Source organism: Rhinatrema bivittatum, chromosome 3, assembly GCF_901001135.1.
Source record: "Rhinatrema bivittatum chromosome 3, aRhiBiv1.1, whole genome shotgun sequence".
In the NCBI taxonomy this organism is placed as follows: Eukaryota; Metazoa; Chordata; class Amphibia; order Gymnophiona; family Rhinatrematidae; genus Rhinatrema; species Rhinatrema bivittatum.
This window is the reverse complement of record NC_042617.1, coordinates 242,344,522-242,369,182: the sequence shown is the minus strand read 5'-3', so window position 1 is coordinate 242,369,182 and position 24,661 is coordinate 242,344,522. Positions and strand designations below refer to the sequence as shown.

Sequence of the window (24,661 nt, the reverse complement as noted above, 5' to 3'; positions counted from 1 at the left end):
TGAGTTAGCATAAAGCACCTGCTGGCCACACGTGTTTTGAATGCTACAGGGATGTGCACTTAGAGGAGTGAGAGAATGGGCTTCTTCCCAGTGAGGTCTTTTTTTATTCAACAGTCGTTGGGATGGGGTCTACCGGCAGTTTTCCTCCTCTTCTTCGCTGCCGGTGAAAGGGGATTCTTTGGTGGCTCCCAGGCCTGCTTCTTTTCTCGGCAACTGGTGGGATAGGCCCACCAGTGGTTTTGCAGACCTCCTCCGCTTCTGTCATCACTCCACTGGATGTGCACACCTGGCTTTTCTGCTGTGGCCATGTGATAGGACCTCTCCTTGTGGGCTGCCAGGCAACACATTGCGTGGGCCTGAACCCAAAATGGGTTGACCACACCCAACTCAGGCCCACCCGTGGCTATGCCACTGCCTCTGGCTACCCTAAGGCCGTTCACAGTGCCACAGAAATATAAAATCATTCATAATATTAAAATGATACTAATAAAAAGAATAAACAAACTGCTGACTAACATCCAGGAATTATAAAATGTCCCCTGTATTTATTCTAATATTACCCAAATACCAATAAAATATTTCAAAACAGACACATGAAATAAAATCCCAAAATTTAAAATAAGGATTAAAATATCTCCAGTTCTCCTTTCCCGTGAACTTTGATTTTCAGTCACCCTGAGATTTTTGTGCATTGGGGGAGGGGGCCACACATTATCCTCTCTCTCTTTCACACATACACTCGTGTTCATTTTCTCATATAATCCCTCACGTGCTTTCACACATTCCCTCTCTCCTTCATGCACACATGTTCTCTTACACAAACAGACGCTCCTTCTCTTTTTCACAGACATGTAGACTGTCTCTCATATACATGCTGGAAACCACAAGTCTGACTGTATTGTCCAGTGCAAAAACAGAAACACAGAAACATCATCATTCCTCACAAAACATCGAGCAATAAAATCAAGAGATATAAAATCATTCATAATATTAAATGATACCAATAAAAAGAATAAATGTCAAAAAAGCTGATGAACATCTAATAATTATAAAAACTCAATTTTTTCTAATATTAACAAAATACCATAAAATATTTCAAAACAGACACATGAAATAATACCCCAAAATTTAAAATAAGGATTAAAACAATCTCTCCAGCTCTCCATACTGGGTATCTTTTGATTTACAGTCACCCAGTGATTGTTGAGGCTGCACCTTATCTTCTCGCACGCACACATACACACACACATTCATTCTCTCATGCATTCCCTCACATGCTCTCATATGCATGCAGGCTCTCTCACACACATGCAGTTTCTTCTCTCTCTTTCTCCCTCTGTCGCACATGCTCAGGCTTTCCCTCTTTCGCTGTCACACATGCTCAGGCTCCTCCCCTCCCTCCTCTCTCTTACACACACATGCTCTCGGCCTCCCCCTCTTCTGGGCCTTGTCTTCAGCTGTTGTGGGACAGGCTCTGTGACCACCTCACCAGGCCTTGTCTTTGGCCAGTATAAGATGGACTCTGGGGTGGCCCTGCTGGCCATTATCTTTGGCCACCGTGGGATGGGCTCCACGGCGGCCTCACCGGATGGAGTACATGGCAGACCCACCAGTCCAGCTCAGGCTCAGGGGACTCCTTGAGGAGGGGAAGCAGATATGCAGGCAGTCCCCCTACCAGGCTAGGTGAGTGTTACATCCTTACTCCCAGCAGTCAGAGGCTTGCAGGCAATTTCTTCCCACCCCAGCCCCTGAGACACCATGTGGTCTCCACAGGGCCGGCGGAAGCACTAGGCGAACTAGGCGGTCGCCTAGGGCACCAGCTTCCCGGGGGCGGCACTGCCCCGGTAAAATTAAGAGAGCCGTAGCCTGCCCTGGTAAAAATAAAAGAGCTGCATTAAGCCGCCGCCCCCCCGATAAAAATAAAAGAGCCGCTGCCGGTAGCCCGCCCCTGCCCCGCGGTGCAAAAAAAAAAAAAAAAGCTGTTGCATCCGCGGCTGCCCTTTTCTTCTTCCCGCCCCCCCCCTGACCTGGAACAGGAAGTGATGCGCGGGAAGCAGTGGCGTAGCCACGGGTGGGCCTGGGTGGGCAGGTGCCCACCCAACTTAGACCCAGGCCCACCCAACTGGCACCGGAACTGCAAGGCTGTCGCGGGATCCCATCCCCGCGACAGCGAACAAGAGAACCCACGCCTCGCGCGCCATCACGGCACACATGGGGAAGCGCTGCTGCGGCCGTATGGCCAACCGGTCTTCCTGTTCGGGGGGGGGGGGAGCGGAAGCGCCGCGCGCAGCTTCCGCTTCCTCCCCCCAATGCAGGAAGATCAGCTGCCTCTCCTGCTGCCACCCGTTCTCCTGCTATCTTCGGACCAAACGGCCTGCCGAACTTCCTGTTTGTGGGAGCGGAAGCGCTGTGCACAGCTTCTGCTTCCTCCCCCAAAGCAGGAAGATCAGCTGCCTCTCCTGCTGCCACCGGCCTCCTGCTATCTTCTTCGGGCGTCGGGCGGTATGGCCCGCCGATCTTCCTGCTTGGGGGGGGGGTGGGAGGAAGCGGACGTTGTGCGCTGCGCTTCCGCTCCCCCCCCCCCCCCCCCCGACAGGAAGTTCGGTGGGCAGTACGGCCCGACGCCCGAAGATAGCAGGAGGCCGGTGGCAGCAGGAGAGGCAGCTGATCTTCCTGCTCTGGGGGAGAAAGCGGAAGCTGTGCACGTGCTTGAATGTGTGTGTGTGGATGAGAATGGGGGTGTGTGTGGGTGAAAACTGGAGCCTGGGTGTGTATGTGGGTGAGAATGGAAGCTTGAATATGTGGGTGAATGGGAGCTCGAATGTGTGTATGTGTGGTTGAGAATGGGAGCCTGGGTTTGTGGGTGGGTGAGAATGGGAGCTTGAATGTGGGTATATATGGGTGAGAATGAGAGCCTGGGTTTGTGTGGGTGGGTGAGAATGGAAGCTTGAATATGTGGATAAGAATGGGTGCTTGAATGTGTGTATATGTGGGTGAGAATAGTACCTTAAATGTGTATATGTATGGATGAGAATGGGAGCTTGAATATGTGTGGGTGAGACTGGGAGCATGGGTTTGTGGGTGAGAATGGGAGTCTGGGTTTATGTGTGTGGGTGAGAATGGGTGCCTGGATGTGCGTCTGTGTGTGCATAAGAATATAAGCCTGGGGAGGGGTGAGAAAGTGAGAACTTGAATGTGAGCTTGTGGGGGGGGGGGGAGAGCATATGAGAGTGACAGCTTGAGTGTGTGTGAGGGAGTCTGTGAGAGAAAGCATGTATGTGTGTGTGTGTGTGTGTGTGTGTAAGGGAAGAAGACAGTAATAGAAGAAAGACACTGAAAAGGAATTAGGAAATGAGCTATAAGGGAAAAAATGGGAAAAAGAGACCAGGACCAACTGATTAGAAAAATACAAAGATCAGACAACAAAGGTAAAAATATATATCTATATTTTGAGATGTTAGCAATTTAAATATAAGCAACACAACCGCCCTCTCAAAATTTATGGACAGGTAGGAGCCGTGTATAAAATCGTAATAATAAGAAGGCTAAAGTACCACAAATCACCGTGAATTATGTTTGTATCATTAAGTAAACCTCATACTTAGGCGTAGATGTGAATGCTATGCTGCATAATTTGGCATTATTTATCAGTAAAAAAACAACTAGTAGACCTGCATGCCTACAGTCCACCCATGTTAACCTTGTGCCCACCCAAAAAATCAATTCTGGCTACGCCACTGGCGGGAAGGTGAAAGAGCCGTGCCGCATGAAAAAAATAGCGGCGACAGCAGCATCGGCCCCTGAGCAATTGAAGCAGCCGGTAATCGGAAAAGGAGTCAGCAGCACGAGCCTCCTGCGGCCGATGGGATTCTTCCTTCTTGGCCTGTGGGGGCTGGAGGAGGCTGCGGCAGCTACCATTTGTTCTCGGGGGGGGGGGGGAAAGTGAGTGAGAGAAAGAGAGAAGCAGCCAGCTAGCCTGTGTGTGATTGAGAGCCTGTGTGTAAGTGAGAGAATGTATTTGATCGAGAGCATGTGTGTGTGATTGAGAGAAACTGGTCAGAGAGCTGATGTATGTGTATATGTGAGAGACAATGAAAGTGACTGCTCAGAGAGATGACTGATGTGTGAGAGTGTGAGACAGTCAGGGATGTGACTGATGTGTGTGTGTGTGTGTGAAAGAGAGAAAAAGCATGGAAGTGAGAACTCTGGGTATGTGTGTGAGAAAGAGAAAGTGATTATGGGAATGAGAAGCCTGTGCATGTGGAGAGAACAAGCATGGGAGTGAGAGACTGGTGAGTGTGTGTGAGAAAGAGAAAGTGATTATGAGAGTGAGAAGCCCATATATGTAAGTGGAACACGGGTGTGGGAAGCCTGTGTGTGTATGGCATGAGAGAAACTGTTCAGGAAGGTGACTGGTGTGTTTGTCAAAGACTGTTTGGGAGGTGATTGGTGTGTGAGAGACAGAAACTGGTCATGGGGGCATGACTGATATGGTGTGTGTGTGAGAGACATGGGCCCTAAGGAAGAGGACCATGAGTATAGAGCTTAGCCACTACTGCTGCTTCTGGTGTGTACTACAGCCTGCATGGAAGAGGAGTAAGAGAGCTGCTGGAGGGGGTAAGTAAAGATGGCTTTTTAAGTTTATTTTTCTTGATTGACTGCCATTTTAATTATTTAATATTATGTGATGTGTCTGCTTTTTTTGTTTGAGCAACAAGTATAGCTTTGGTTTATGTTTATTTTATTTATTTTTATTTATTTATTTATTTATAAAAGAGTTTCTATACCGTCGATAAGACAAATCATCTCAATGGTTTACATGGCATAAAAATGTCAAATACCGTATTTTTCGCACTATAAGACGCACCTGACCATAGGACGCACCTAGGATTTAGAGGAGGAAATTAAGAAAAAAAAAATTCTGTCCCCATGATGGGCTCTGTACGGAGCTCCCCCCTGGTGGCCGTCCGTGGGATTTTTTTTTGTTTTGTTTTTTTATAGTAAGGCAGAGAACATCCACACAGGTACTCACACTCACTGGTTTTCTGTCCCTCACATACATACATAGGCTCTTTCACATTCACTAGCTCTCTTCACTTATACACATACCCACAGACAATCACACACTCAGACTCTCCCTCATACACATCTCTCTCACACCAGTTATTTTAAACTTTCATGACTGCTCCAGAGTTCAATAATAAATAGTCAGGGCTATATTACATTGATTAGGAGAGCAATTGCTCCTAATATTTCAACAGGTAGTCACTTAATCAGCACAGGCAGTAATTATATTTGCTGGTCTGTGTCATGTGTCCTCCATCCTAGGCAGTATACCACCCCCATGACCCTCCAATACATCCAAACCACAACGAGTGAAGTTCTTACTTTGGACTGCAAGTGAGAGCCTCCGACGGCAGAGCCCGAGCTCCCTGCCGGTTCCGGGTGCATCTCACTGCAAGATCGGCGTGGCGCAGGTCAGTCATCACCTGTTTAAACCGCGTGGGCTACGGAGTCCCCTCCAGTTCAAACAGATCCCTGCCGGTCTGCTGTTCCCGCGGTGCAGCTTGCTGCGAGGGTCGCTGCGGCGCAGGTCAAATGCCAGCCGTCTGAACTGGAAGGGCCTCCGTAGCCCATGCAGGTCAAACAGGTGATGTCTGACCTGCGCCGCGGCGACCCTCGCAGCAAGCTGCACCGCGGGAACAGCAGACCGGCAGGGAGCTCAAGTTCCGCCGGCAGAATACACACGCCTACACCACCATGCTGATTGGGCGGAGTTGGGAGGAGGCGGGGGACGGCGCGCGAGAGGGAGAGCTGCTACATTCGCTCCATAAGACGCACCCACATTTTCTCCCCATTTTTGGGGGAAAAAAAGTGCGTCTTATGGAGCGAAAAATACGGTAAGTGTTCTGTTATAAATACAGACTTCGTTATTTTCATTAATGCACAATGTAAGTTAATTGTGTGTGGAGGCGGGGCGGCATAGCTGACGTTTCGCCTAGGGCGCCTAATACCCTTGAACCGGCCCTGGGTCTCCACTGTTCCTGCAGGATGCCCACAAATGGGCAAAGAGATACAGACATGACTTCTCTTCTTAGATGGAGGCACAGGTGAGTTCCTGAAAGGGTTCTCCAGGGCTTAGGGGAGAATGCCTTCACCTCCCCAGCCCTTGCACAAAACAAGGGAGGTGTTGTTGCTGCTTTTCCCGGCAATGCAGGGCTGTGAGCTAGCTCAGGCAGTTGTGCGCTAAATTTAAAACTTTGTGAGCTGAAGCATCAAACATTGTGTGCTCCTGTGCGCAGCTTTAAGAAAACACTGCTGGTCACCCACTATCACCTCATCTTCCTCACTTGCGCTGCCAGTCCACAAGGAGGACCCCTCTGATACCCAGGCAGTTATAGTAGTCCAGTGTGGCTAGTTCTCCTGCTTCCCGGTAGCACATTATTTATTTATTTAGAACTTTTTTATATACCGCGGCACGTTATAAACATCACCTCTGTTTACAATAAACAATAATTCAGCAACTAGCTTTACAGTCTAATGACCATAGAACAAAACAAGTACAAATAAGTCAATGTATGATAGAAACATATAGTACAAATTAAACAAGCCTGAAATAGGTAGTAATGTAGAAGGTAAGTATTAATAATTAGGTATTTTCAAACAATAGTAGTAAGGTGAGTCAAAATTGCATTCTATTTGAAGTATGTTATTGTATATTAGGGGACACATATATAGATTACAAAGGACTGCCAGTGGGAGAAATTATTGAGGTAAAGGGGATAACAGAGGGGATGGAGTGATTGGCAGTTCAGATAAAGAAAATTCCTATTATGGGTAAGCTTGTTTAAATAGCCAGGTTTTGAGGTTTTGTTTAAACTTCTTATGGCAGGGCTCCTGGCGCAGGTCAGAGGGCATTTTATTCCAAATGTTGGTTCCTGCAATAGTAAATGAGCGTTCTCTCGTCGAGACATGCTTGAGAGTGGGAGTTTGGCTTGGTGAATTGTTCTTGTTGGTCTATTTGATTTGTGAAATGTGAAATGATCAGAGAACCATTGCATATCTTGGTTATAGATAGACTTGTGAATGAGAGTAAGTACATTGTACAATATCCTGGATGCTACAGGTAGCCAGTGCAGGGATTGTAGGGCAGGTGTGATGTGTTCGTGGCGGTGTGCATTGGTGAGTATGCGGGCAGCTGCATTTTGTAGCATCTGTAACGGTTGTAGCGAATGTTTAGGCAGTCCTAGGAGGATCGAGTTGCAGTAGTCGAGTTTTGATAGTATTGTGGCTTGTAGGACTGTTCGGAAGTCATGAGGGTGTAGAAGAGATTTAATTCTTTTTAGCGTATGTAGTTTGAAGAATCCATTTTTGACTGTGGCCGATATGAATTTTTTTAATGAGAAATGGTTGTCAATGAATATGCCGAGGCTGCGTACCTGCTGTATCATGAGTGGGCTGGTTTGTGACGTATGAAAAGAGTTGAGGGAAGCATTGTTCTGTGGAGTGATGATTAGTTCTGTTTTGGTAATGTTTATTGCCAGGAAGTTTTCCGTGAGTAGGTTCTTTATTTCTGTAAGAGCAGCATCCCAGATTTTCAGGGCATTAGGTAGGGAGTCTTTAATGGGGATGAGGATTTGCACGTCATCTGCGTATATGAAGTACAGGAAACCTAGTTTATTCAAGAGTTGACAAAGGGGGGTGAGGTAGATATTGAATAGAGTTGAAGAAAGAGAGGAACCTTGAGGTACTCCTTGTTGCAGTTTTTTGGGTTTAGATTCGTGGCGGCCAATTTTTACACTGTATTTCCTATCACTCAGAAATGAGCGGAGCCAGCAATGCCAATCTGAGCGAGGCGGGTGATAAGGGTATTGTGGTTAACAGTATCAAATGCAGAAGAAATGTCAAGTAGCGCTAGAATGTAAGAGTGACCAGTGTCAAGGGCTTTTAGTATGGTTTCTGAGAGTGATAGTAGGAGGGTTTCAGTGCTATGGTACTTGCGGAATCCATACTGGGAGGGGTAGAGTAGTTGATTTTCATCTAGAAATTCTGTAAGTTGCTTGTTGATGATTTTTTCTATTTTAGATAGAAAAGGGAGGTTTGAGACTGGGCGAAAGTTAGAAGGTTCAGTGGGGTCCAAATCCAATTTCTTGAGAGTCTGCTTTATTATGGCATGTTTAAGTTGTGTAGGTACCAGTCCAGTGGTGTTAGATTTGTTGATAATATCCGAGATCGGTTTGGCTATCATTGTAGGAATAGAAAGGAGAGTGTTTGTAGGCATGATATCAAAGGGGTGCATTGCTGGTTTGATCTTCTTGAGGATTGCTTCGATTTCTATTGCACTCGTGGTTTCAAAGTTTGTAAGGGTAGCTGAGTGATGTAGGGTTTGATATGGATAGTGTGTGGGGGAGTTAATGTGTGTGTTGGTATTTGTAGCAATGGTGGTAGAGGGCAAGGTATTAAAGCTTGCCATAAGTGTACAATTTTGTCGTGAAAGTAAGCGGCTAGCTTCTCACATTTGTTCTTATCCTCGTTTTCTGCATTAATATTTGCTAGGGGGGTGATGAAGCTAGATACATATTAGAAAAGAGCACGTGGGTTGAACTGGTAATTATGGATCCTTGACGCATAGTAGTCTTTCTTAGCTTTGTCTGTGGTTTTACGGTATTCGTGTAGAAGTGATGGGAATTTTGAAAGTAGTGATGTGGATTGGTATCTATGCCATTTCTTTTCTGTTTTACGTAGCTCAGATTTCATATTTCTAAGCTCAGGAGTGTACCAAGGTTTTTTATCTTTCTTCTCTGAGGAGATTTCTTTAGAAAGTAGAGGGCAGAGCTTATTTGCTATATCACTGGTGATTTGGTGCCAGGATGAAACGGCTGAGTTGGCATAGAAACATAGATAGAAATGACGGCAGAAGAAGACCAAACGGCCCATCCAGTCTGCCCAGCAAGCTTCACATTTTTTTTTTCTCATACTTATCTGTTTCTCTTAGCTCTTTGGTTCTATTTCCCTTCCACCCCCACCATTAATGTAGAGAGCAGTGATGGAGCTGCAACCAAGTGAAATATCAAGCTTGATTAGTTATGGGTAGTAGGGGAAGTAACCGCCGCAATAAGCAAGCTACACCCATGCTTATTTGTTTTACCCAGACTGTGTTATTCAGCCCTTATTGGTTGTTTTTCTTCTCCCCTGCCGTTGAAGCAGGGAGCTATGCTGGATATGCGTGTAGTATCAGTTTTTCTTCTCCCCTGCCGTTGAAGCAGAGAGCTATGCTGGATATGCGTGAAGTATCAGTTTTTCTTCTCCCCTGCCGTTGAAGCAGGATATGCATTGAAAGTGAAGTATCAGGCTTATTTGGTTTGGGGTAGTAACCGCCGTAACAAGCCAGCTACTCCCCGCTTTGTGAGTGCGAATCCTTTTTTCTTCTCCCCTGCTGTTGAAGCAGAGAGCTATGCTGGATATGCGTGAAGTATCAGTTTTTTCTTCTCCCCTGCCGTTGAAGCAGAGAGCTATGCTGGATATGCGTGAAGTATCAGTTTTTCTTCTCCCCTGCCGTTGAAGCAGAGAGCTATGCTGGATATGCATTGAAAGTGAAGTATCAGGCTTATTTGGTTTGGGGTAGTAACCGCCGTAACAAGCCAGCTACTCCCCACTTTGTGAGTGCGAATCCTTTTTTCCACATTTCCTCTTGCTGTTGTAGCTTAGAGCGATGTTGGAGTCACAGTAACCATGTGTATGTTTATTGAATAAGGTTATTATCTCCAGGCAGTAGCCGTCATTCTGGCGAGCCACCCACTCGTTATTGACGGCCTCTTGATTTTATGGATCCACATCATCAGAGAGTATCCAAGACATACCATTGTCTTGGATACTCCGTGTCCCCCCCCCCCCCCCAAGTGGATAACACATTGAAATCGTCGATTCAGTGTGCTGCGGCAGTCAAAAAAGCAAACAGAATGTTGGGAATTATTAGAAAGGGAATGGTGAATAAAACGGAAAATGTCATAATGCCTCTGTATCGCTCCATGGTGAGACTGCACCTTGAATACTGTGTACAATTTTGGTCGCCGCATCTCAAAAAAGATATAATTGCGATGGAGAAGGTACAGAGAAGGGCTACCAAAATAAGGGGAATGGAACAGCTCCCCTATGAGGAAAGACTAAAGAGGTTAGGACTTTTCAGCCTGGAGAAGAGACGACTGAGGGGGGATATGATAGAGGTGTTTAAAATCATGAGAGGTCTAGAACGGGTAGATGTGAATCGGTTATTTACTCTTTCGGATAGTAGAAAGACTAGGGGGCACTCCATGAAGTTAGCATGGGGCACATTTAAAACTAATCGGAGAAAGTTCTTTTTTACTCAACGCACATTAAACTCAGGAATTTGTTGCCAGATGATGTGGTTAGTGCAGTTAGTATAGCTGTGTTTAAAAAAGGATTGGATAAGTTCTTGGAGGAGAAGTCCATTACCTGCTATTAAGTTCACTTAGGGGCGGATTTTCAGAGCCCTGCTCGCCTAAATCCGCCCAAAACCGGGCGGATTTAGGCGAGCAGGGCCCTGCGCGCCGGTGAGCCTATTTTACATAGGCCTACCGGCGCGCGCAGAGCCCCGGGACTCGCGTAAGTCCCAGGGTTCTCCGAGGGGGGCGTGTTGGGGGCGGGCCCGGTCGTCGCGGCGTTTAGGGGGCGTGTCGGCAGCGTTTTGGGGGCGGGTATGGGGGCGTGGCTACGGCCCGGGGCGGTCTGGGGGCGTGGCCGCGCCCTCCGTACCCGTCCCCAGGTCGCGTCCCAGCGCGCAAGAGGCCCGCTGGCGTGCGGGGATTTACGCCTCCCTCTGGGAGGCGTAAATCCCCCGACAAAGGTAAGGGGGGGGCTTAGACAGGGCCGGGTGGGTGGGTTAGGTAGGGGAAGGGAGGGGAAGGTGAGGGGAGAGCAAAAGGAAGTTCCCTCTGAGGCCGCTCCGATTTCGGAGCGGCCTCGGAGGGAACGGGGGTAGGCTGCGCGGCTCGGCGCACGCCGGCTATACAAAATCGATAGCCTTGCACGCGCCGATCCCGGATTTTAGCGGATACGCGCGGCTCCGCGCGTATCTACTAAAATCCAGCGTACTTTTGTTGGCGCCTGGAGCGCCAACAAAAGTACGCCTATGCGCGCTATTTGAAAATCTACCCCTTAGAGCAGCGGTTCTCAACCTATGGGTCGCGACCCCGGCGGGGGTCGAACGCCCAAAACACAGGGGTCGCCTTGTGTCGCGCGCTCCCGGTCTCTCCCGCTGCCGTTGCCGCCGGGCTGTCAGCACGTTCAAGCCCAGCGGGAACGGCAGCGGCGCTAGAAGAAGCTGTGCACCCGTGGCTGGGCCTTTTCTTCTTCCTGCGCCTGGCCCCCCCCCCCCTCCCGTGACCCGGAACAGGAAGTGAATCGTGGTGCGCGGGAAGGAGAGAGAGCCGCGCCGCGCGAAAAAGTAGCAGCAGCGGCTGCAGCATCGGTCCTCGAGCAATAGAAGCAGCCGGTAATGGAGAAAGGAGACAGCAGCATGAGCCTCCCGCGGCCGATGGGATTCTTCTTTCTTGGCCAGCGGAGGCCTCTGCAGCTCCCATTTGTGCTCGGGGGGGGAAGGAAGTGAGTGAGAGAAAGAGAGAGAAGCAGCCAGCCAGCCTGTGTGATTGACTGGTCAGAGAGCTGATGTGTGTGTGTATGTGAGAGACAATGAAAGTGATTGCTCAGGGAGATGACTGATGTGTATGTGAGAGTGTGAGACATTAGTCAGGGAGGTGACTGATGTGTGTGTGTGAGAGAGAGAAAAGCATGGAAGTGAGAAGTCTGGGTATGTGAGAAAGCATGGGCGTAAGAAGCCTGGTGTTGTGGGGGTGAAAGAAAGCATGGGAGTGAGAAACCTGGGTGAGTGTGCATGCATGAGAGAGAGAGACTGCTTGGTAAGGTGATGGTGCGTGTGAGAGAAAAAGACTGGTGTGTGTGTGTGAATATGAGAGAATGTGATTCAGGGAATGAGAAGCCTGTGCACATGGAGAGAACAAGCATGGGAGTGAGAGACTGGTGAGTGAGTGAGTGTGTGTGTGTGTGTGAGAGAGAGAGAGAGACAGAGAAAGTGATTATGAGAGTGAGAAGCCCATATATGTAAGTAGAACACGGGAGTGGGAAGCCTGTGTGTGTGTGTGTGTATGGCATGAGAGAAACTGTTCAGGAAGATGACTGGTGTGTGTGTGTGTGTGTGAGAAAGTGATTATGAGAGTGAGAAGCCCGTATATGTAAGTAGAACACGGGAGTGGGAAGCCTCTGTGTGTGTGTGTGTATGGCATGAGAGAAACTGTTCAGGAAGGTGACTGGTGTGTGTGTGCCAAAGACTGTTTGGGAGATGATTGGTGTGTGAGAGACAGAAACTGGTCATGGGGGCATGACTGGTATGGTGTGTGTGTGTGAGAGACATGGGCACTAAGGAAGAGGACCATAAGTATAGAGCTTAGCTTCTACTGCTGCTTCTGGTGAGTGCCACGGCCTGCAGGGAAGGGGAGTAGGAGAGCTGCTGGAGGGGGTAAGTAAAGGTGGCTTTTTAAGTTTATTTTTCTTGACTGCCATTTTAATTGTGTGATGTCTGCTTTTTTGAAATATTTTATTGGTGTTTGGAGAATGTTAATAGTTTTTATGAGTTTTTAATTGTTGGATGTTCATAGCTGTTTTGAAACATTTATTCTGCTTATTAGTATAGTTTTACAATTATTTCTGTGTGGGGATATATAGCTGCTTGCTAGTTCTGTTTTCCTAATAAGAGGTGTATTGGTTTTTAGAACCTGATTTAATATTTGTAGTGTTGCCTTTTCATAGATAGGGTTGCTCCTGTTTGAGTGGATTCCATAATACAGGTGTAACTTTGTGCGGATTTGTTTATGTGCATTACTACAGATCCTGGGAGTATGTTAGGTCGGTTCTGTGTCTGTTACCGAGAGGAGATATTTTGCTAGCATGTAAGCGTTTGTATCGGTCTTATTTGTTGTGTTTTCTCAGAGGACATGCATTGGTGGTAAACTGCTGTCTTTTCATAAGTAGGGCTATTGAGCCTGGAAATAGAAGGAGTTTGAGTTGCTGTTACTGAGATGTCACTAGAACCAGAATATCTTTTTTGTAGGGTGAGTTGTATGGGGAATGTCATAATTCTGCTTTACATCCATTATTGTGGGTCAGGGGGGTTCCTGTGGATACAAACTGTACTTTTACATCTAGCCCCGTGACGATCATGGGTCAGTGTGCCATGCATGTGAGAACCTATGGTGAGTTGAGTTACATTCACATTATAAATGTCATAATTAAATGATAAGTGTGCACTAAAATCCAATCCCATCCATAACCCCGCCCCCATATGACCAAAGCCCCGCCCTCACCCCACCCTCACGGGGCGAGGGCGGGGCGAGGGGTCACCGCAACATGAGGAACTGTATTGCGGGGTCACGGCATTAGAAAGGTTGAGAACCACTGCCTTAGAGAATAGCCACTGCCATTAGCAATGGTAACATGGAATAGACTTTTTTTGGGTACTTGCCAGGTTCTTATGGCCTGGATTGGCCACTGTTGGAAACAGGATGCTGGGCTTGATGGACCCTTGGTCTGACCCAGTATGGCATTTTCTTACATAGAAACATAGAAACATAGAAATGACGGCAGAAGAAGACCAAATGGCCCATCCAGTCTGCCCAGCAAGCTTCACACACTTTTTTCTCTCATACTTATCTGTTTCTCTTAGCTCTTGGTTCTATTTCCCTTCCACCCCCACCATTAATGTAGAAAGCAGTGATGGAGCTGCATCCAAGTGAATATCTAGCTGATAAGTTAGGGGTAGTAGGGGTAGTAACCGCCGCAATAAGCAAGCTACACCCATGCTTATTTGTTTTACTCAGACTATGTTATACAGCCCTTATTGGTTGTTTTTCTTCTCCCCTGCCGTTGAAGCAGGGAGCTATGCTGGATATGCTTGAAGTATCAGTTTATTCTTCTCCCATGCTGTTGAAGCAGAGAGCCATGCTGGATATGCATCGAAAGTGAAGTATCAGGCACATTTGGTTTGGGGTAGTAACCGCCGTAACAAGCCAGCTACTCCCCGCTTTGTGAGTGCGAACCCTTTTTTCTTCTCCCCTGCCGTTGAAGCAGAGAGCTCTGCTGGATGTGTGTAGTATCAGTTTTTTCTTCTTCCCTGCCGTTGAAGCAGAGAACTATGCTGTATATGCATAGAAATTGAAGTAACAGGCTTATTTGGTTTGGGGTAGTAACTGCCGTAACAAGCCAGCTACTCCCCCCTTTGTGAGTGCAGATCCTTTATTCCACATTTCCTCTTGCTGTTGAAGCTAGAATGATGTTGGAGTCACAGTAAGCATGTGTACGTTTATTGAATAAGGGTATTGTCTCCAGGCAGTAGCCATCATTCTGGCGAGTCACCCACTCTTCATTGGCGGCCTCTTGACTTTATGGATCCACAGTGTTTATCCCACGCCCCTTTGAAGTCCTTCACAGTTCTGGTCTTCACCACATCCTCCGGAAGGGCATTCCAGGCATCCACCACCCTCTCCGTGAAGAAATACTTCCTAACATTGGTTCTGAATCTTCCTCCCTGGAGCTTCAAATTGTGACCCCTGGTTCTGCTGATTTTTTTCCTACGGAAAAGGTTTGTCGTTGTCTTTGGATCATTAAAACCTTTCAAGTATCTGAAAGTCTGTATCATATCGCCTCTGCTCCTCCTTTCCTCCAGGGTGTACATATTTAGATTCTTCAATCTCTCCTCGTACGTCATCTTATGTTCTTATGTTCTTATTCACTTTATCAACCACCTCAGTTTTTCACATTTGAAAATCAAAATATTCCTATCAAACCACATGCAAAAAATTTGGGAATGGATCATAGATTCTCACCTATCACTATCCAAAAAAATCATTTTTCAAAATACATATGTTGAAAAAACTCAAACCACTATTGCTACCACATGACTTCCGTCTTGTGACCTAGGCTCTGATTTTGACTACCTTAGATTATTGTAACGCATTATACCTCGGTCTGCCTCAATCGTCATTACAACCTTTACAACTTGTCCAGAATGCAACAGCCAAAATGCTATGCAATGCTTCACGTAGGGACCATATTACACCATTACTATATCATTTACATTGGCTTCCAATTCCATTCTGTATTTCCTACAAAATTCTGACTACAATTCATAATTTATTATATAACCTACTATAAAATCTGCAGGTTTGACGTTAACCAGAAAACGAGCTTTTTCCATTGCAGGTCCTACTATATGTAACTCAATTCCTGAGTATATTCGATTAACAGAAAACCGTAATGACTTCAAAAAAGCATTAAAAACGTACTTATTCACTTGCGCTTACAACATATCTGAATGAATATCTCACCTCTGCTTCTTATAATGCCTGACACTATTGATAATCAGTTGTAAAGTAATTGTAAAGTTTGTATTTTATTGTATGTCTTTGATATTATGTATGTTTTAATATGTAAACCGCTAAGATGGATAGACTACTACCCCTAGTGCGGTACATAAAAACTTTTAAATAAATAAATAAGTCTGGCAGAAGGAAAAGGAGTGAACTGCACCTCTCTTTTCACTAGGAGGAGAAGAATATATAGGCACCTCTACCTTGATTATTTCAGGTGTCCAAGATAAAGGACATATCCAGAGAGCCAGGAGGAGAGAGAGAGAGAGGATGGAGGATGCATTTTAGGTACCGTGACCTTCACAATTATATTTGAGGCATTATTTATTTTATTATTCCAAGTTGTTACTTGCCTTTCTAGAGTACGCTCTTTTACTGTGTTTATACCTGTTTAATATGTTATTTTTTTTAGACTTTTAGCCCACGTTTCCAAACTATGCTCAAGGCAGCTTGCAACATTACCAGCTTACAATCAGTTTACAAAGAGCTTACAATCTCACTAGATACCTGAGGCAGTGACTTGCTCAAGGTTTCAAGGAGTGCCAGTGGGAGAAGTGAGATTTGAAACTTGATTTCTCTGTGTAATCCCATCCTGGAGAGCTTCCTCTGCTCCAGTGGGGCCATAAAAGTTTTTATTTTTGGTTCGGGGTTGGATTTACTCCTGGCTAGCTGAAACATGTTTCCCTTTCCTCCAGTCGGGGTCCTATGTTGGGGGGGGGGGGGGGGAGTTCTACTTTCATGGCCCAGAGTATCAGGGGTGTCCTTTATATACAGCTCTTTTTCCTCTGTGTTCCCTTGGGGGAGGGGACTTGTCCTCATGGTGAGTGCAGTAGGTGCCAAAGAAATACTCTGGAGTCACTGAGTTAGTGTCCACAAATAAAATATTTACTGTTGAAATCATGGTTGACTTATGGCAAAATTAACTCAAACTGCAGCACCACAGAATTCTCAGGTGTGGTTTTTACAATCTTTCCTCCATTTGTGCAGGAATATTTCCAGGCAAGGGAACTTCTATGCTCCAAAGCGTGGAAAAATAGAGTCCCCAGGTGGGCAAAGATTCCCTTGGTGAGCGGGAAACCCCTTCCAAACTGGTAAAATGTAACTGTCCTGTCTCTGCACAGAGAGCCTAGATACTCTCTCTCCCCAGGGGCAAAGACTCCTGTGGGTGGTGTCCTCACTATTTGCAATTAGTTTGTTAAAGTTAGCAGTTCCCTTAGACTCTCTTTGTACCTGGATCCCTTATGGGAAGAATACAGCGGGAACAGCAGCTCCAATATCCTTTGGATGGGTAGGATGAGGGGCAGCTAAACACTTCCTCCCAGATCTTTTCAAAATAAAGTTACCACCTAAGGTTCTGGCATCGGGTCACCACTTTCCTCTATCCTTGTTGAGGGTGAAGAGGGGCAGATTTTCCCTATCCTGTGCACAGGTGGTGCACAGGTTCTCACCAGGCTTTCTACAAATTAAAGTCTGTTTAAGCCCAAAATATTCCCTGCATGCAAACCTTACCCACCAGGGAGTGGATAGGAAAGGCTAATGGCAGATGAAATTTAATGTGGATAAATGCAAGGTGTTGCACATAGGGAAAAATAACCCTTGCTGTGCTGTAGTTACGCAATGTTAGGTTCCATATTAGGAGCTACCACCCAGGAAAGAGATCTAGGAGTCATAGTGGATAATACATTGAAATCAGTCAGCCCAGTGTGCTGTGGCGATCAAAAAAGCAAACAATGTTAGGAATTATTAAGAAAAGAATGGAATATAAAACGGAGGATGTCATAATGCCTCTGTATCGCTCCATGGTGAGAACGCACCTTGAACACTGTGTGCAGTTCTAGTCACCGCATTGCAAAAAGACTAAAGAAATTAGGGCTGTTCAGTTTGGAGAAAAGACGACTGAGGGAGGGTATGATAGAAGTCTACAAAATCATGAAAGGACTTGAACAAGTTAATGTGAATCAGTTATTTATTTTCTCAGATAATAGAAGGACTAGAGAGCACTCCATGAAGTTAGCAAGTAGTTCATTTAAAACAAATCAAAGAAATTCTTTTTCACTTAGCGCATAGTTAAGCTTCTACTGCTGCTGCCGAGCTTTACCTGTTCCATTACCCCTTCACCTCCAACCTATCATCCTTAGTTCCTTCTCCCTTCCCTTTCCCCCACTCAAATTGCACTGGTCCTGACTCCCATTCACAATAGCTAAGACAAAATGCCAGGGCCACCTGGACTTACGCGTGGGCCTCTGTCGAGGTGCAGATCTGTTGGGTAGAAGAAGTTGCAGGCCAGCACAGAGAAGACAAAGGAGTCAGGACGAGCAGTGGTGTGGGCGGAGTTTGCGGAGCAGGCGGAGTTCACTTGGTGTTGTGGTTCAGGCAGTGGTCAGTGGCAGGCAGAGGTCAAAAGGCATTGAGGTTCAATACGAGGTCAAGCCAGAAGTCTAATCCAAAGTCAGTCCAGAGATCCAACCCGGGCTCAAAGTTAGTCTGCAGTTCTGTGCCTCCACTCCTCCTTCTGCTGTGCTCGTTCTGCTGCTAGCTATGATGGGACTGATCTCCTCCCCCACTGCGTTGCTCTTTCTGCTGCTAGCTGTGCTGTTTCCTGCTCCACTAGCATCAGAAGGGGGGGCGGGGCGGCTTCCTATTTCTGTTGCCATCTGGACTTGGCCACTCCTGCTCCTCTAGCTCTAAATGTGCTGCAGGGCCAGGTTAGGAGAGAGACAAAGGCTTGGGGCTCAGTCTTTGCAGCACAGCGATCTGTCTTTTCTGTTCCTCTCCTACTCACCGCAGAGCCAGGCTGAGTCATGGGTTGGTGCTCTTTGCTGCCATGACCTTTCTCTCCTTCTCCACTACATGTTGGGCCAGGCTGGTGCTGGAGCAGGGGGCAAGGCCCTTCCCACCAAGGCCCTCTGTGCCTTCTCCTGCTTCTTTCCAGCTCTGCAGGAGTGGAGAGGCCTTCAATCATGGATGGAGCATTCGCAGAGTTCTTTTTCTCCCCATTGTCAGTGGACTAGTTGGGGGCAGCTCTAGTGGTCTATGGGAGCTGCCACTGGCTCAAACCACTTTTGTCACTCCTCCTCTTAGTCTTCAAAACCTCCTCTGAGTTTCTCTTTATCTGTTCATACAGTATTCTTATTTTTCCTGGATCAATGTGATGCCTGCGTGGGGTCCCGGTTTACTGAAATTCTAGATGATGAGCGTAGCAAAGTAGGAGGTGTTTTTGAAAACATTGATATGTCTACATAAATGCAACATAAAGTGAAACAAAAAGGGGGATCTTAATGACTTTGTTTTAACTTTCAACTGAAATATCTAAAAATAAAATTCAAATACTATTGCATTCAGACAAAAGACATGTCTAACAGTGCCTGAAAGGCCTTTGTATTCATGTCATTTTTCTTTTTAATGGAATTACAGGAGGCAGGATAATTATGGCTTGTCGGGACATGGATAAATGTGAGGCAGCTGCAAAAGAAATTCGAGGGAAAACCCTGTCTCATACGGTTTTTGCCAGGCATCTTGATCTGGCATCTATGAAATGTATTAAGAAATTTGCAAAGAAGGTAAATGAAGGTAAGGATTGATATGTATACTTCTAAAATCACAGTAAGATGTTTCAGAGAAGCTGTTTGTTGTTTATAATAACTGCAAAAACCCAGAAAACTTGTCAATACCATGATGCGAACTACTGAAAAAAAAATTTTTAAGAACCTTACCAGAAACAAAAGATTTTTTTTGTCTTTCTGTTTAGGCTTATATTCTGCCTTCTTCTCTGGAAGGAGTCCAAAGCAGTTCACAATTAAAGGCAATAAATACATCAGTATAACATAATTCAATAAACATAAATCATAAATATATCAATATTACTTAATTAAAAATACAAATTCTTGATATAGTTGAGCTGACTACAACCCCCATTTTCAGGAGGGGAGTGAAAAAAAGAATCATATCTATCAAATCCACTCCATAAATAAACATCAGTGTGCAAAATTTCCCTATTACAAACTGACCCATCCTCCCCTTGGGGTTGGAAATCGGCTGCTTTGCAAACTGTGAGTAAACATCAAAAACAATATACTCCTACCTAAGCCTACCTAATAACATAATTAAATAAAATAAAACCCACCCAAATGCACTTAAATAACCACCCTCACCACTAGAGAGATCAAGCACTGCCAGCCACATTGAATACCATCATCCAGGCAAAAATTCTGAGCCTGGCTCTCCCAAAGGATTCTCAAAAGGGTGACTCCCCTTGGTATGTCCTTTGAAAAAATCCCTGGTGGTGGACTTGCAGTTATGATGCACTGCTGATGACTGTACAAGAGCGAGACTCCCAACGGGGTTTAGGCTCACTAGCAGTGCAGGACATAACTATGGAAGAGACTTGTTGTTAGTATCTTTACTGATGCTGTTTTATTTTATGTTGGATTTGAATATTTTTATGAATGTTTTATTGTTTTTATTTTGATGTATCTTATTGTTTTAGAATGTAAACCGGTATGATTTATTTTGAATACCGGTATATAAATTGAAATAAATAAATAAATATCACCTCCTCAGCTTTCATAAGAACATAATAAGAAAATAAGATATGCTATACTGGGTCAGATCAAGGGTCCATCAAGCCCAGCATCCTGTGTCCAACAGTGGCCAATCCAAGTCAAAAGTACCTGGCAAGTACCCAAACATTAAATAGATCCCAAGCTACTATTCCTTATTGATTAATAGCAATTTATGAATATGGGAACTTAATCCAAACCTTTTTTAAACCCAGTTACACTAACTGCTGTAACCACATCTTCTGGCAATGAATTCCAGAGCTTAACTGTGTGCTGAGTGAAAAAGAATTTTCTCCAATTTGTTTTAAATGAGCTGCTTGCTAACTTTGTGGAGTTCCCCCATGTCTTTCTATTATCTGAGAGAGTAAATAACCGTTTCACTTTTACCTGTTAAAGTTCTTTCATGATTTTGTAGACCTCTATCTTATCCCTCGTCAGACGTCTCTTCTGCAAGCTCAACAGTCCTAACTTCTTTAGCCTTTCCTCATAGGGGAGCCGTTCCATGCCCCTTATCATTTTGGTCACCCTTCTCTGCATGTTCTCCAGTGCAACTATATCTTTTTTGAGATGCGGCGACCAGAACTGCACACAGTATTCAAGGTGCGGGCTCATCTTGGAACAATACAGAGACATTATGACATCCACCATTTTATTTGCAATTCCCTTCCAAATAATTCCTAACATTCAGTTTGCTTTTTCGATTGCCACAGCACACTGAGTTGATGATTTCAATGTATTCTTCAAGGACAAGCAAGATGGTAGTCCTCACACATGGGTGACATCATCAGATGAAGCCCGATTGTGGAAAACTTATGCAAAGTTTCTAGAAACTTTGAATAGGCACACTGAGCATGCCCAACATGCTGTATATCACGCATCCACGTGGGGTCCCTCTTCAGTCTCTTTTTTTTTTTTCCACGGAACTGTGAACCTTGCAGTTTGATTGAGCTCTGAATACTTGGGGGTAGATTTTTAAAGTTATGCGCGGGCATAGATTTGTTTGTGTAACCCGGCACGAACAAATCTACGCCCGATCTTATAACATGCGAGTGCTGCCGCACGCATGTTATAAAATCCAGGATCGGTGCACACAGGGGGGGTGCACAATTGTGCAACCTGCTTGCGCTGAGCCGAGCAGCCTGCCTCCGTTCCCTCCGAGGCCGCTCCGAAATCGGAGCGGCCTCAGAGGGAACTTTTTTCCTGGACCCCTCCCCTACCTTCCCCTACCTTCCCCTCCCTAACCCATCCCCCAGCCCTAACTAAATCCCCCCCCCTACCTTTGGTAAGAAAGTTACATGTGCCGGTGGGCTGCCGGCCCGCCATTCCTCAGCCCGGGGGCTGGTTCGGAGGCCTCGGCCACGCCCACGGAATGCCCCGGGCCAGCACCACGCCCACAGCCCCGCCCCCGGAACGCTGTGGGCATTCCGGGGGCGGGGTGTTCCACGCTGCCCCCCGACACGCCCCCCAAGCAAAGCCCCGGGACTTACGTGCATTCCGGGGCTTTGCACACATCAGCGGCCTATGCAATATAGGCATGCCGGCGCGCAGGGCTTTTAAAATCTACCCCTTGGTTTTTTACCTGATGGAAAACATTTTTTAGCGTTTTTTCACGATCTTTTTCTTCAGTCCATTGCTGGGTCCCTCTTGGTGGCTCCCCATAGTGTCTCCAGTGTTTTAGGCATTTTGGGTAAGTTTCTTTTCGTGGTTGGTTCCCCCTGTCATGGCGGTTCCTTTGGTGCTCGCCAGCCAACGACGCCCACTACCATCGTTCCTTCCTTCTACCCTTTTATTTCGCCCATCATGGCTATGTCCAGCTTTCGCCAATGCCTCCAGTGCATTTATGCAGTCTGCATCCTATGCCTGGGGACATTGCATGATGACCGGTGTTGCCATTTGTGTGCCCAGATGACCCCAAAGGGATGTCAGCTTCGACTCAACAAGATGGATCAACCTGGCACGTTGAGGCTTTTGGGCCACATGACCGAAACCATCCATGTCACTCCTTGGCATGCTTGCACATGCACAGGAGTGGACCCTGAGGTTACAGTGGCACCAAGCTACTCGGAGCCTGCAGGATTGCATCCAAGTTACCCTGTCTCTCAGGGACTCTTTTGTCCTTGTATCAGGTAATTTCCAATCTGGAATAGGGGATTTCTGGGCTTGGCACCCAGGGTCTTTGGTCCGCTCAGGAACGTTCTTGTCAAATCAACTTCCTGGACATGTGGACAATCAGGTACATGCTATGGGCTTTCAGAAATCAACTCAAAAAAATAGTTGTCCTATTCCAGACTGAAAACCAAGAAGTCATGCGGTATGTTAACAAGCAGAGAAGCATGGGATCATACCTCCTATGTCAGGAATTAGTCCAGATCTGGTCATGGGCCCTGTCTCACGGATGGTGCGCAGGGCCATGTACCTTGCTGGGATGGAGAATGTGGTGGTGGACAGGTTGAGTTAAGCCTTCAGATCCCACCAGTTGTCCCTGAATCAGGGGGGTGGCGAATCGGATATTCCAACTTCGGGGGAGCCCAGACATGTATGCATCCCCCTGCAACAGGAAGGTGCCTTGGTTCAGGTCAGATGACAAACATAAGAACATGTGATGAATTCAAAACAGCATCATATATCCAAACCCATGTTAACTAGCTATTCCCATGTAGTCTTAAATTTTCCCTTGCAGAGTTAACCTCATATTAATTTTTAGCGGGCTCTCTTTGCTTAGCCCTAATTGCCATCCATATATAGGTGGTACATAAGTAAGTCACCGAGTGGTTGTAATCATTGGTTACTCTGCAGGGATATTTTAAATTATTTGTTGTGTTGTGTTTGCAATGTCCAGGCAGTGTGGTTAATAGGCTAGTGTAGCAGGACAGAAACAGCTCAGATATCGAACTGGCTGGGGCCCGACACGGCTCGTGTTTCTGTTACGCTTCCTCAGGGGCCAGGAGGTGCCAGATGATTACACCGTCTGTCCATGAATCACTTCTGCTACCAGGATGCAGCTATTGCCGGACCTGTATCTGCACTAACCACATCCTCTGGCAACAAATTCCAGAGTTCAATTCTGCGTTGAGTGAAAAAGAACTTTCTCCGATTAGTTTTAAATGAGCCACATGCTAACTTCATGGAATGCCCCCTAGTCCTTCTATTATTCGAAAATGTAAATAGCCAAATCACATCTACTCGTTCAAGACCTCTCATGATCTTAAAGACCTCTATCATATCCCCCCTCAGCCGTCTCGTCTCCAAGCTGAACAGCCCTAATCTCTTCAGCCTTTCCTCATAGGGGAGCTGTTCCATCCCCTTTATCATTTTGGTTGCCCTTCTCTATACCTTCTCCATCGCAACTATATCTTTTTTGAGATGCGGCGACCAGAATTGTACACAGTATTCAAGGTCGGTCTCACCATGGAGCTATATAGAGGCATTATGACATTTTCCGTTTTATTAACCATTCCCTTCCTAATAATTCCTAACATTCTGTTTGCTTTTTTGACTGCTGCATCACACTGAGCCGATGATTTTAAAGTATTATCCACTATGATACCTAGATCTTTTTCCTGGGTGATAGCTCCTAATATGGAACCTAACATCGTGTAACTACAGCAAGGGTTATTTTTCCCTATATGCAACACCTTGCACTTGTCCACATTAAATTTCATCTGCCATTTGATGCCCAATCTTCCAGTCTTGCAAGGTCTTCCTGTAATGTATCACAGTCCGCTTGTGATTTAACTACTCTGAATAATTTTGTATCATCCGCAAATTTGATAACCTCACTTGTCGCATTCCTTTCCAGATCATTTATAAATATACTAGCCGTTAAGCCCGTAACAACGGGCTACATTTTCCTTCCCACTCCCTCTCACTCTCTCCTCCCTCCCCCCCCCAGTCACTCCCCCCCTCCCCCCCTCTCCCCTCCCCTCATTCCCTCCTCCTTCCCTTCAGTCACTCCCTCCTCCCTTCAGTCACTCCCCCCCTCACTCTCACCTCCCTTCAGTCACTCCCCCCTCTCCTCACTTCTCTCCCCTCACAGCTCATCCACAACGAAGATCTCCGGGGGTGGGGGCCCTCCCTCGCGCACGCCACCGCCACTCCTGCTTCTCGCCACCGCTCCTTCCGCTGCTCCTGCTTCTGGCCGCCGCTCCTGCTTCTCACTGCCGCTCTTTCCGCCGCTCCTGCTTCTCGCTGCCGCTCCTGCTTCTCGCCGCCGCTCCTGCTTCTCCTGCTTCTCGCCGCCGCTCCTGCTTCTCGCCACCGCTCTTCGCCGCTGCCGCTCCTCCCAGCGCCATTTTTTTTAGGCACGCTCCGCTCTGACCGACGTGTGTGCATGTGCGGTAGAGCTGCTCTCTACTGTGCATTTGCGGCACGTCGGTCCGGGCTCCCTTATCTAGTAGATTGAAAACCACCGGTCCAAGTACAGATCCCTGAGGCACTCCACTGTTTACCCTTTTCCACTGAGAAAATTGACCATTTAATCCTACTCTCTGTTTCCTGTCTTTTAACCAATTTGTAATCCACGAAGGACATCTCCTCCTATCCCATGACTTTTTAGTTTTCGTAGAAGCCTCTCATGAGGGACTTTGTCAAACGCCTTCTGAAAATCCAAATACACTACACTGGTTCACCTTTATCCACATGTTT

The 24,661-nt window shown here is 46.4% G+C and overlaps 1 protein-coding gene across 8 annotated transcripts in view; it reads left to right on the top strand.

Annotated features, from left to right (window-relative positions):
* The window catches only part of RDH13 (retinol dehydrogenase 13), a 91,331-nt gene that overhangs the window by 30,028 nt on the left and 36,642 nt on the right, over positions 1–24,661 (top strand). For 5 of the 8 annotated variants that reach the window (XM_029594361.1, XM_029594357.1, XM_029594356.1 and 2 more), the window contains one exon: positions 18,873–19,028. The exons of 1 other annotated variant lie outside the window; for it this stretch is intronic. In XM_029594361.1, the coding sequence (XP_029450221.1) occupies positions 18,887–19,028 (142 nt within the window). In that variant the 5' untranslated portion in view covers positions 18,873–18,886. Of the gene's footprint in view, positions 1–15,633; positions 15,747–18,872; positions 19,029–24,661 lie in introns of all 8 variants that reach the window. 2 more of the 8 variants (XM_029594363.1, XM_029594362.1) reach the window with 2 other exon arrangements.